We start from the raw sequence: 12,838 nt of genomic DNA, 5'->3' as shown, positions 1-12,838 counted from the left end.
ATGAGCGCTGATAACGTTCCAACAATAGTACTGACAACTTGTGCTCCAGAACTTGCCGCTGCCCTAGCCAAGCTCTTCCAGTAGAGTGATGGCACTGGCATCTCCCCGGTCTAGGTGGAAAAATTGCCCTGTGCACACAAAACTGGACAAATCCAACCTGGCTAATTACCAACTCATCAGTCTACACTCAACCATCAGTAAAGTGATGGTTGAGCTCTTTGGCAGAGCTGCCTAGTGGCATTTACTCAGAGATAACCCATTCACTGATGCAGAGTATGGGTACCAACAGGGTCACACAGCTCCTGACCTCAGAGAATCCCGCCACTGATCTCTCTGTTTCTCCTTTAGCCCGTCCTATAAAGCAAAAGTTGAACTTTTCAAATCTTTCTTCAATGGAAATGTGATGTTGAGATGCCGGCGTTGGACTGGCAACGTGGGCACAGTGAGAAGTCTCACACAACCAGGTTAAAGTCCAGCAGGTTTATTTGGGCTTTCAGAGTGCTGCTCTTTCATCAGGTGAGTGGTGTGGTGACTCTCCACTTACCTGCTGAAGGAGCAGTGCTCCGAAAGCTGACGATTCCAAATAACCCTGTTGGACTTCAACCTGGTGTTGTGAGACTTCTCAACGCAAATTGGCAAAGGAAGTTCGTAAAAGAATGAATCAACCGTCAGAATGTGAGTGTGAACTTGATGCATGATTTGATACAATTCTTCTTCTTTCCTCCTCCAGTTTGGTGCGAGAGGTGACGGGAGTAAATGTTAACATGCGAGTGGGGATTCACAGCGGGCGCGTGCACTGCGGGGTCCTGGGCCTCCGCAAATGGCAGTTCGACGTGTGGTCCAATGATGTCACCCTGGCCAATCACATGGAAGCAGGAGGCAAGGCTGGGTAAGAGTTACCTCTCTGTCTGAAGCTGGGCCTATAGCAACCTCCCCAGAGACAAAAGAGCATTGCCCCACTACCCCCAGCCTCATACACCAACTGGCCCTCAGCTTACCCCCTCACAGGCACAAGTTGCTGCCCTTTTGCATCACCTGTGGATGGCACTTACAGTGGCACAATGTATTAAGCACACTGGGCTATTCGAGGTTGGGAGTGGGGGGAGAGTTCAAAGGGTTCTTCACACTGGTTAAGGTGTTCCTTTGTATTTTAAAGTGACCAGACTCCCGTCTCTTTCTCTCCCCGTTCACATTTAGCCAGTGGAGACCAGATCATTTAAGATAGAGATAGATAGGTTCTTAATTAATAAGGAGATCAGGGGTTATGGGGAAAAGGCAGGAGAATGGGGATGGGAAAGATATCAGCCACGATTGAATGGCAGAGCAGACTCGATGGGCCGAGTGGCCTAATTCTGCTCCTGTGTCTTATGGTGTAACAGAAAGTGCAGCCACACAGGGTGAAGATTCCCTCGGCACCGAATAAAATCGTACTGATGTAGACTTGCCACCTCAGACACTAGGGAAGTAGCATCGTCGCGGGGGAGGCGGAGGGGGTTTTGAGGGGAGGAGGGGTGTGTGGTGCTGTAGGGAAATAAGTGCACGGCACTGGGGAGGAGAGGGTTAGCCAGGGTGCCTGGCTCCTTCGGTTATATTCCACTTTGCAAAGTGATATTTGTGAGATGAATCTTTGAATAATCCCTCGCTTCATTAACTAGCGAGGGAGGGAGTGAGTGCAGAAGTATCTCTGGTTACAGGTTTTGGGCAAGAGCGTTCTGGAATGTAACAGGAACTCTGATCTCCCAGTCTCCATTTGATGTAACTGGGTCAGGTTCCAGATACATGAAAAGGAACAATAACTTTTATTGCAGCAATCAAAACATCAAACCCCTCTGGCCCCGTCTCCCAGACTCGGGGATCAGCATCAACTTAAATTTTATCTTTTGTTTTTTCTTTGTGTGTTTTTTTTTCTCCTGCTTAATTGCCAGATCAGCTTTTGTGGCAATTCCTGAGACAGGCCAGCTAGGGAGAAAGCAGGAGCGATATTCCGATAGCTGTCAGCAGCCCTCGTGTCTGGGCTGAAGGAGAGGGAAGGGTAGCTGGGCGGGATTTTACAGTAAAACCCCACCCAAAGTCAGCAGGCTTTTCCATGATCCACCCCTTGCCCGCTCCGATTCCCGCGGTGGGGGGATGGTAAAATTCCAGCTGATATGTCTCTCACTCACACTCTCTGTCCCTCACACTCTTCCTCTCTCCCTCACACTCTCTGCCCCTCACACTCTCTGTCCCTCACACTCTTCCTCTCTCCCTCACACTCTCTGCCCCTCACACTCTGCCCCTCACACTCTCTGCCCCTCACATTCTTTGTCCCTCACACTCTTTGCCCTTCACACTCTCTGTCCCTGACATTCTCCATCTCTCCCTCACACTCTCTGTCCCTCACATTTTCTATCCCTCACTCTCTCTGTCCCTCACACTCTGTCCCTCACACTCTTTGCCCCTTAGACATTCTTTGCCCCTCACACACACTTTGCCCCTCACACGCTGTCCCTCACACACTCTGTCCCTCACACTCTCAGTCCTTCATACACTCTACCCCTCACACACTCTGTCCCTCACACTCTCTTCTTTGTCCCTCACACTGTGTCCCTCACACTCTTTGTCCCTCACACTCTTTGTCCCTCATATTCTCTGTCCCCCATATTCTCTACCTCTCATACTCTCTACCCCTCACACTCTCTACACCCACACACTCTGTCCCTCACTTTCTCTGTCCCTCTCACAATCTGCCTCTCACTGTATCTCCCACACACTCAGTAGTACTTTATGTCTCTGATTTGGTGGACCACCCTGTATCTCTCAAGGTCTGTCTCATATTCTCCGTACCTCTCTGTGCCTCTCGCACTCAGTCTCTCACACTTTGTCCCTCGCACACACTATCACCCACATGTCTGTGATTCTCTGTCACACTTTATATCACGGTCTTCTGTGCCACACAGAAGCCTCCTGCTATGATGTATCATTCTATGATTCTATGATATAAGACGACTGAATTCTGAGTTAGATTCCAGCCTCCAACTCCTGGGCATCCAATATTCCATACATAATTCCCAAAGCCCTGAATCCAGCCCATAACTTGTTCCCCAGTGCCCACTCATCCAAACCAATGGTTTGGTTCCAGTTCTTGTTGGCAGACTGAGATCTCTGGGGAAGGGCTGGTGATTTTAGATTGGACTTGGCTTGAATGCATGGCCTGCCTTTCTCAACCCCTTCACTCTCTTTCTTACAGGCGAATCCACATAACTAAAGCCACACTGAACTACCTGAATGGGGACTACGAGGTGGAGGCAGGTTTTGGAGGCGAGCGGAATGTCTACCTGAAGGACCACAACATTGAGACCTACCTCATCGTGGGATGCAGCCAAAAACGGGTCAGACACAAGAGCTCATAAGGAACATGAGAAATAGGATCGGTAGCAGGCCATTCGGCCCCTCAAGTCTGCTTCACCTTTCGATGAGATCGCACTTGATCATTTCATAGAATCCTAGAGTGCAGAAGGAGGCCATTAGGCCCATCGAGTTTGCACCGACCACGATCCCACCCAGGCCCTACCCCCTGCATTTACCCTAGCTAATCCCCCTGACACTAAGGGACAATTTAATATGGACAATGCACCTCACCCACACATCTGTAGGTGGAAACCGGAGCACCTGGAGGAAACCCATGCAGATATGGAGAGAACGTGCAAACTCCACACAGACAGTGATTCAAACCAGGAATTAACCTAGGTCCCTGGCACTGTGAGGCAGCAGGGCTGACCACTGTGCCACCGTGCCATCCCAATTACCTTATCTATACCCTGCCCCCCACCTTTCCCCTCAATTCAGTGACCAAAAATCTATCGCTCTTAGTCCTGATTGTAGTCAGCACCTGAGCATCTGCAACCTCTGAGATAGAAAATTCCAGAGTTTCACAGCTTGCCAAGTGTAGAGACGTTCCCCCCATCTCAATCCTGGCCAGATCATAGGGAACATTGGAGTTTAGCCTGTAGATTTTGTTTGAAACATAGAAGGTAGGAGCCAGAGGAGGCCATTTGGCCCTTCAAGCGTCTTCCACCATTCATCATGATCTTGACTGATTGTCCAACTCAATAGCCTAATCCTGCTTTCCCCCCCATAACCTTTGACCCCGTTCGCCCCACTTGCTATATCCAGCCGCCTCTTGAATACATTCAATGTTTTGGCATTGATACATTATTAGAACATGTAATTGCCAAGAGAACTGGTAGGGGCATCAAGGTGATTTTTCTTTAACACAGTGAGTTGTCATGTTTGCCAACGCACGAGTGAAAAGTGCGATCAAAGTAAATTCAGTCGAAATTTTCAAAAGGGAACTGGATTAGTACTTGGAAAACAAAAGTTTTTAAATCATTCATGGGATGTGAGCGTCACTGAGTGGATCAGCACTTTTATCCTTTGAGAAGGTGGCGGTGAGCTGTCTCCTTGAGTCGCTGCAGTCCGTGTGGTGTAGGTAAACCAAGCGTGCTGTTGGGGAGGGAGTTCCAGGATTTTGACCCAGTGATTAGTGAGGGAACGGCCAATATATTTCCAGGTCAGGATGGTGAGTGGCTTGGAGGGGAATCTCCAGGTGATGGCGTTCCCTGGTATTTGCTGCCCTTGTGCTTTGAGATGGTGAGGTTGTGAGGTGCTGCCTCAGAGGTTTTGGTGAGAAACGCTTTCAAAGCTATGGGCAAAGAGATGTGGAAGTGGTGGGATTAACGGGATTGTTTTACAAAAGACATACTCCGAAGTCTACCTTCTGTATAACTTAAAGTTCTGTAAAAGGGGGAAAGGTCATCAAACTGTAATAAGACAGCATGTTGGATAAAAAATACATTACAGGGTGGACCTTGCTTTCTCACAGTAGGTAGCAAATCATGATCGCCTGAAACACTCCCACAGCAATGCGCATCATGGGGCGGCACGGAGGCACAGTGGTTAGCACTGCTGCCTCACAGCACCAGGGACCTGGGTTCGATTCCTGGCTTTGGTCACTGCGCAGTGTCTGCACATTCTCCCCGTGTCTGCGTGGGTTTCCTCTGGTTTCCTCCCAGAGTCTGAAAGATGTGCTGGTTAGGTGCATTGGCCCAAACAGGCGCCGGAGTGTGGCGACTAGAGGAATTTCACAGTAACTTCATTGCAGTGTTAATGTAAGCCTTACTTGTGACTAATAAATAAACTTTGACGTTAATGATTTTATACTCAAAGCATTTGGAGCGGGTATCCAAGGTGGGAGTATTACCCACTAAGTCTCAGCTAACAACATGCCGGAACAGAATCCTACAGTGCAGAAGGAGGCCATTTGGCCCATCGAGTCTGCAGCGACCACAATCCCACCCAGACCCTATCCTTATAACCCCATGTATTTACCCTAGCTAGCCCCCCTGACACTCAGGGGCAATTTAGCTTGGCCAATCTGCCTAACTCACACATCTTCGGAGCTTGGGAGGAAGCTCACGCAGACACGGGGAGAACGTGCAAACTCCACACAGACAGTGATCCAAGCCGGGAATCGAACCCGGGTCCCTGGCACCGTGAGGCAACAGCGCTAACCACTGTGCCACCATGCCGCCCATAGATAGATGTTCCGGTGGTAAAGTGGAGGATGGGAACAGCGGAGGGATGGAGAAATGGGAAGGAGGGTTTTGAACCTGGTGCTTTGACAGGATCCCAGTGGAGGGTCTATCGGACAGGATGTGGGGCGAGGGGTGTGGTTTCAAACCTGCTGGAGTCTTTAAACAAGAAGTTGGAGTGGGGAGGGGTGGTGAGGGTTGAGCTTAGATGAGGTTTCAGTGGGTGCAGGTGAGTTAGCAGCCTCTGAGCCTGGTTCGCGACTCATCTCATTCCCACTGTTCAAACACCCGCGCAGGGGCCAGCTGAGAATGTTACAGACGGAGCGAGATTAAATCGCCATCTCACAGCAGATCAGACTGTGAACTAAACAAAGCGCGCTTCCAATCCTCCGACAGACACAACATCTCTCACCAGTCCTCCACTTGCAGACTTTAATTTTCACTTGTAAAGATCACACTGAGTGACTCACTGAGGCACCTGATCCCAGGTGTCAGTAATGTTTCACAGGGACAATCCATCACAGGCGACATTAAAACTCAAAGCAATTTTCAGGAGCTGATTCAGCCAGCTTGCCCGATCACGGAAGGTCGGTGGAAGAATCCCTGTTTCCCTGAAAGTCCGGAAGTTGTGACAAAAGGTTTGGCGGGGGGGTCACATCTGTAAATCCGCAGAGGAATTTCCGTAGAATGTTTCCCTGCAGTCACTCACATCCTGACACGACAGTCTAAAATTAAAGTTTATTTGTTAGTAAGCTTACCTTAACACTGCGATGAAGTTTCTGTGAAAATCCCCTAGTCGCCACGCTCCGGCGCCTGCTCGGCACTGAGTGGGAATTTAGCACGGCCAGTTCATCTAACCAGCGCGCCTTTCAGACTGTGGGAGCACTAAGAAATCCCTCAACAGCAGGTTAAAGTCCAACAGGTTTGTTTGGTAGCATGAGCTTTCGGAGCGCCGCTCCTTCATCGGGTGAGTGGGCAGGAGCAGCGCTCTGAAAGCTCGTGCTACCAAATAAATCTGTTGGACTTTAACCTGGTCTGGTGAGACTTCTTACTGTGCCCACCCCAGTCCAACGCTGACATCGCCACATCAGGACTGTGGGAGGAAACGGGAGCTCCTGGAGGAAACCCCCGCAGACACAGGGAGAACATGCAATCTCCACACAGAGAGTGACCCAACCCAGGAATTGAACCTGGGTCCCTGGTGCTGTGACGCAGCAGCGCTAACTGCTGTGCCACCATGCCGCCCAGATCTGTCCAGATTTTGATGCTCTAGAAGCTATAGCCCTCTTGATTCGAGGGGTGAGAAACCTCAGCCAAGGATCATGATCGCTTGCAGTGAGTCTTCACTGAGGAGCGAGGAATGGGGAGGCAAAGGGTTAAAGGAAAGAATTAGGAAGTTTAGAATCAAAGGCGCTGTAGTTATGGCGAGCAAGGGTGGAGAAGAGGAAGCTTGGTATGTACAAGAGACCAGTGATGCATGGATGCAGAGATCTGAGAGAGGAAATTGAGTTATGGTCTGTGAATAATTTGATTTGATTTGATTTATTATTGTCACATGTATTGGGATACAGTGAAAAGAATTGTTTCTTGCATGTTATATAGACAAATCATATTGTTCATGAGGAGGAAAGGAGAGGGTGCAGAATGTAGTATTACAGTCATAACTAGGGTGTAGGGAAAGACCATATTAATGTATGGTAGGTCCATTCAGAAGTCTGATGGCAACAGGGAAGAAGCTGTTCTTGACTCAGTTGGCATGTGATCTCAGACTTTTGTATCTTTTTCCTGACGGAAGAAGGTGGAAGAGAGAATGTCCAGGGTGTGTGGGGTCCTTAATTATGCTGGCTGCTTTACTGAGGCAGCGGGAAGTGTAGACAGAGCCAATGGATGGGAGGCTGGTTTGCGTGGTGGATGGGCTACATTCACAACCTTTTGTAGTTCTTTGTAGTCCTGGGCAGAGCAGGAGCCCATACCAAGCTGTGATACAACCAGAAAGAATGCTTTCTATGGTGCATCTGTAAAAGTTGGTGAGAGTCGTAGCAGACAAGCTGAATTTTGAGACTGATATGTGCTATATATAACATACTTGGGGGTCGGGGAGAGGGAGGAGGATAACTTTCAATCCATAGTTTTCAAGGTTTGCCATCATTGTGAGTTCTTCTAACCTCCTTCCTGGGTTTGTTGTAGACTATTGAATAGAGTTTGCTTAGTCACTCCATTGTTGTATCATACAATTGCCAGAAAGTTGGAAGGTGAACCAGGTCACCCTTTGTCTTTCCTTGTCTAATATTTCCGTTTTTTATTAACTCAGGTTAGAAACAGATCACTTTGTCCAGAACTTTCTCTGTTGAGACACTAATTAACTCTTTCCTATGTGGTGGTAGAATGTGTCCAAAATGCTGCAGTAGTAATCCGATTCCTATTAGGTGTAGTGAAGGTAAAAGGTGCCTATTCAAAGATTAGGTTTATATCTCATTGCATCTGTTTAAAGGTCCGCATGAATCTCCATCCGCTCTCTTCATTTAACCTCACCGACATATTCTTGTATTCCTCTCTCTTTCTTTTAATGCGACTGTGCTCTTTGTCTCAATCACTCTTATGGTAGTGAATTCCACATTGTAAACCTTCTCTGTAACCATCCCCTGGCTAAAGAAGTTCCTCCTAAATTCCTTATAAGATTTATTGCTAACCAGCCTATATTTATGGCCTCTAATTTTGCACTCATCCAGAAATGAAAGCATTTTTCCTATGTCTATCCTCCTCCTCCAGGTACACTGCTCTAAGAGAGCTTAGCAACCGTGGACTCCCATTGGATTGGCCCATTATGATGCTTGGCAAAGTCCTGCTTCGCTGCCTTCTACAGTGTGGCGGACCAGGAAACTCTCCCACTCTTACCGCCTGTCTTATTGGAAGGATTTATAGATTGATGATCAACCTCTTTGACCACATTATCAATGCGCCTCCCTTGGCCATCAAGTCCTGGGGTGGGACTTAAACCCAGGGCTCCTGTCTCAGAGGCAGGGACATCACCCACTGTCCCACAAAACCACTCCCTCCCATCTTGTACCCCTTCAAAATCATAAAGTCATTCATGAGGTCACCCAACCACCTTCTCTGCTCTAAGGAAAAGTTCCTCAATCTTCTAGGTTTTTCCTGATAGTTATCATCTCTCAGTTCTGGCATCAACCTGACAAATCCTCTTCCTTTTATAATAGAATACAAACACTCAAACCAGCCTTCCATCCATTGACTCTGTCCACACTTCCCGCTACCAGCATAATTAAGGACCCTACGCATGATCTCACCAACTTTTGCGGATGCACCATAGAAAACATTCTTTCTGGTTGTATCACAGCTTGGTATGGCTCCTGCTCTGCCCAAGACTGCAAGGAACTACAAAAGGTCATGAATGTAGCAAACCAGCCTTCCATCCATTGACTCTGTCTACATTTCCCACTGCCTCGGCAAAGCAGCCAGCATAATTAAGGACCCCATGCACTCCAAACATTCTCTCTTCCGTCAGGAAAAAGATACAAAAGCCTGAGGTCACATACCAACTGACTCAAGAACAGCTTCTTACCTGCTGCCATCAGACTTTTGAATGGACCTACCTCGTATTAAGTTGATCTTTCTCTACACCTTAGCTATGACTGTAACTCTACATTTGCACTGTCTCCTTCTGTATGTACGTTATGCTTTGTCTGTATAGCATGCAAGAAACATTACTTTCCACTGTATACTAATATATATGACAATAATAAATCAAATCCAAAGAAGGAGGCCATTCACTCCATTCTATCTAAAACCTGTATCCCTATTCTCAGACTGTTGAGTTTCAAATTCACTTTCCAACTAGGCGTTCAGTTCAGGTCTATGGAGTTACTACTTGTAAGAAGTCTTGCAGAGGCAGAAGTCCCTTCACCAAAATCCCTTTATTTACACACTCTAACAGCAGGACACAGAGTGCTAGCAGTCAGCAGTCTACCTCCGGGGGTGTCAGAGGAACTGACACTCCCAGTTGAGTACAAGGCAAAGACTCCCTGGTTGGCCCACCAATTGGATCCTTAATCAGGGAGTTCATACTCCAATCGGCCAACCTCAATGGCCCGATTGAAGTCATTGCACTAGTCCGATGATTGAACCATCACGTTACTGTGTCTCTTCCTCCTCCTCGTTTCTTCCTGTCTTATCGTGAACTTGACATACTTTCCGTTTCGTCCAGAATTTCCTTCCCCTTCGAAGCTGGTGTTGATTCTGCTTCGTTCTGATTACAGAAGGACGAGAAGGCAATGATCGCGAAACTGAACAGGACGCGGTCCAACTCGACGTCCAACATTGGTTCACCCTGGAATGTGGAGCGTCAATTCTACAACCACATCTCCAAAGAGATGAAGACAATGGTAAGGCTTACCTCACTGTCACATCAGTTTTATTAACTCCTGCTCAGAATGTTTGGCGCCGCTGGCATTTGTTGCCCATCCCTCATTGCCCATAACCTGAGGGCAGCTCCGAATCTGGAGTCGCATATAGGCCAGACCAGGTAAGGACGGCGGAGTACCTTCCCGAAAGAACATTAGCGAACCAAATGTTGTTTTTCAATCAGTGACAGTTTCATGGTTGCCACATTGAGACTAGCATTCAATTCTAGATTTATTAATTCATTGAATTTTTAAATTCCACCAGCTCCTGTTGTGGGATTTTCCAATGTATTAGCCTCAGTCTTTGGATTATTAGTTCAGCGACATTGCCACTACACCATTCTCTTTCCGTCCTCAAGAAGTTAAGGATAAGAAATCTGTATAATCAATTCCTGTGTTGCTGCTTGTAAATATTTCTTACTGATGTTTGCAACATGTTGCATGTTCCATTGTTCAGAAGCAAATATGATTGGCTGCAATAAGCTCCTTCTGTGATTCATTACAACACTGGTGTTCATTACAGCATTGATACACAGCACTGATATTACAGCACTGATATTATAGCATTGATACTGCACTGATACACAATACTGAATATTAATTGCAGCATTTATATACAGTACTGTTGTTTATTACAGCACTGATATGCAGCACCAGTATTAATTACGGCATTTATATAGAGTACTGATGTTCATTACAGCATTGATACAGAGCGCTGATATTACAGCACTGATATTACAGCACAGATATACAATATTGATATTTATTACAGCACTGAAACACAGCATTGATATTCATGACAGCACTGATATACCATATTGATATTCATTACAGCACTAATATTACAGCACTGATACACAACATCAAAAGTCATTACAGCATTGATAAAGCACATTGATATTCATTACAGGAATGCTGTTACAGGACTGATATTACAGCACTGATATTATAGCACTAATATTACAGCATTGATATTCGTTACAACACTGATAAAGCACATTGATGCTCATGAGAGCATTGACATTACAGCCCTGATATTACAGCACTGATATTCTTTGCAGCACTGATATACCACATTGATGTTCCTTACAGCACTGATACACAGTACTGGCATTCATTACAGCACTGACATACAGCACTGATATTTATTACAGCACTGGTGCTCAGCACAGATTCTCAAAGCATCACTGATATTAATTACAGCCTTTTCAGAAGACCCATTTAGCCAGTGTTGCCAGGGTAATGTGCCTGAATAAATAAGCACATTGTGATAACCGAGATCTCAGTTGCAAACTGTTACTGTTTAACCACAGCTCAAGGGCAGACTAACGCAACAGTGACAGCTCACAACCTCACAGCTCTGAGAGGCAGAGGAGCAACAAACGAGTGCATTGGGTGGTTTATTCCTGCACGTGGAAGCATACAGACTGACCCCCTGCCAACCTAACAGGGTAAATCATTGCCCCCCCCCCCAAGCAATTGATCACAAGTGCTGATATGTTCAGGCTGGCATCAGTTTTCCCTAATTGGGCCTTTATTGTGTGGTTTAGATAATCCATGACAATCGGGTTTAGTTGTTTTACATTCTCCTGTCTCGGGTAGAAAATTGTGGGATTTAAGACGATTCTGAATATTGTCAACATCCTTCCACCTACAGAAGGTGATGGACAAATCATGTTGATTAGGGTTGGGTAGCTTTATATGATTGCTGATGGCTGAAGAAATCAGTTCGAGGCTGGTTAGAGCACAAGTGTTATATATGTGAAGTTTTTAAGAATGTATTCTTTGATGGGATGTTAGCCTTGCTGGCGAGGTCAGCATTTGTTCCCCATTCCTAAATGCCCTTGAACTGAGTGCCTTGCTGGACCATTTTAGAGGAGCAGTTGAGAGTCAGCCACATTGCTGTGGGCCTGGGGTCGCATGTTGGCCGGACTGGGTCAAGGCAGCAGATTCAAAGCAAAATACTACAGATGCCGGAATCTGAAACAAAAGCAGAAAATGCTGGAAGATCTCAGCAGGTCTGGCAGCATCTGTGGGGAGAGAATGGAGCCAACATTTCCAGCCAGGATGACCCTTCATCAGAGCCCACACTCAAAACGTTGGCTCTATCCTCTCCCCAACGTTGGCAGATTTCCTTCCCTGGAGGCCATAGAATCATAGAACCCTACAGTGCAGAAAGAGGCCCTTCGGCCCATCGAGTCCGCACCGACCACAATCCCACCCACGCCTTACCCCCATATCCCTATATATTTTACCCATAATTCCTCTAACCTACGCATCTCAAGACACTAATGGTCAATTTTTTAGCATGCCCAATCAACCTAACTCGCACATCTTTGGACTGTGGGAGGAAACCGGAGCACCTGGAGGAAACCCATGCAGACGCGAGGCCATTTCCACCATCCGCTGCAGGATTCGAGCCCACATTCGCAGGTCCCTGGATTTCAGCCCAGTGATTTTACCACCATGTTACACTAAACTGCTATCAGGTGTGGTAGTGAGTTGCTGTTTTCGGTTTTGGTCTTTGTTACCCAGCTGCTGTAGTGAATGATTGCTATGGCGACACATGCCAGTCCACGCGTGATGCCGCCATTTTCTTCTGTCATCGGCTGGCGTTTCTCAACTTGATGTTTCGGGCCTTGTAAATATCCTGGAAATGGAGCTTTGGGAATCTTATTGGTTCACTGTCTCCAGCGATCTCCACTATGACTCTCACCAACTTTTACAAATGCACCATAGAAAGCATTCTTTCTGGATGTATCACAGCTTGGTATGGCTTCTGCTCTGCCCAAGACCGTAAGAAATTGCAAAGAGTTGTGAGTGAAGCCCAATCCATCACTCAAACCAGCC

The 12,838-nt window shown here is 46.9% G+C and overlaps 1 protein-coding gene across 2 annotated transcripts in view; it reads left to right on the top strand.

Annotated features, from left to right (window-relative positions):
• adcy5 (adenylate cyclase 5) overlaps positions 1–12,838 on the top strand; it is a 292,719-nt gene that overhangs the window by 213,362 nt on the left and 66,519 nt on the right. For both annotated transcript variants that reach the window (XM_080199523.1, XM_080199522.1), the window contains exons 6-8: positions 731–889; positions 3,227–3,368; positions 9,845–9,970. In XM_080199523.1, the coding sequence (XP_080055649.1) occupies positions 731–889; positions 3,227–3,368; positions 9,845–9,970 (427 nt within the window). The remainder of the gene's footprint in view (positions 1–730; positions 890–3,226; positions 3,369–9,844; positions 9,971–12,838) is intronic.

The sequence above is a fragment of the Carcharhinus amblyrhynchos genome, chromosome 11, assembly GCF_965287045.1.
Source record: "Carcharhinus amblyrhynchos chromosome 11, sCarAmb.v2.hapA, whole genome shotgun sequence".
Taxonomy (NCBI): Eukaryota; Metazoa; Chordata; class Chondrichthyes; order Carcharhiniformes; family Carcharhinidae; genus Carcharhinus; species Carcharhinus amblyrhynchos.
Note: the sequence above shows the minus strand (reverse complement) of the source record. Positions and strands in the feature narration are given on the sequence as shown.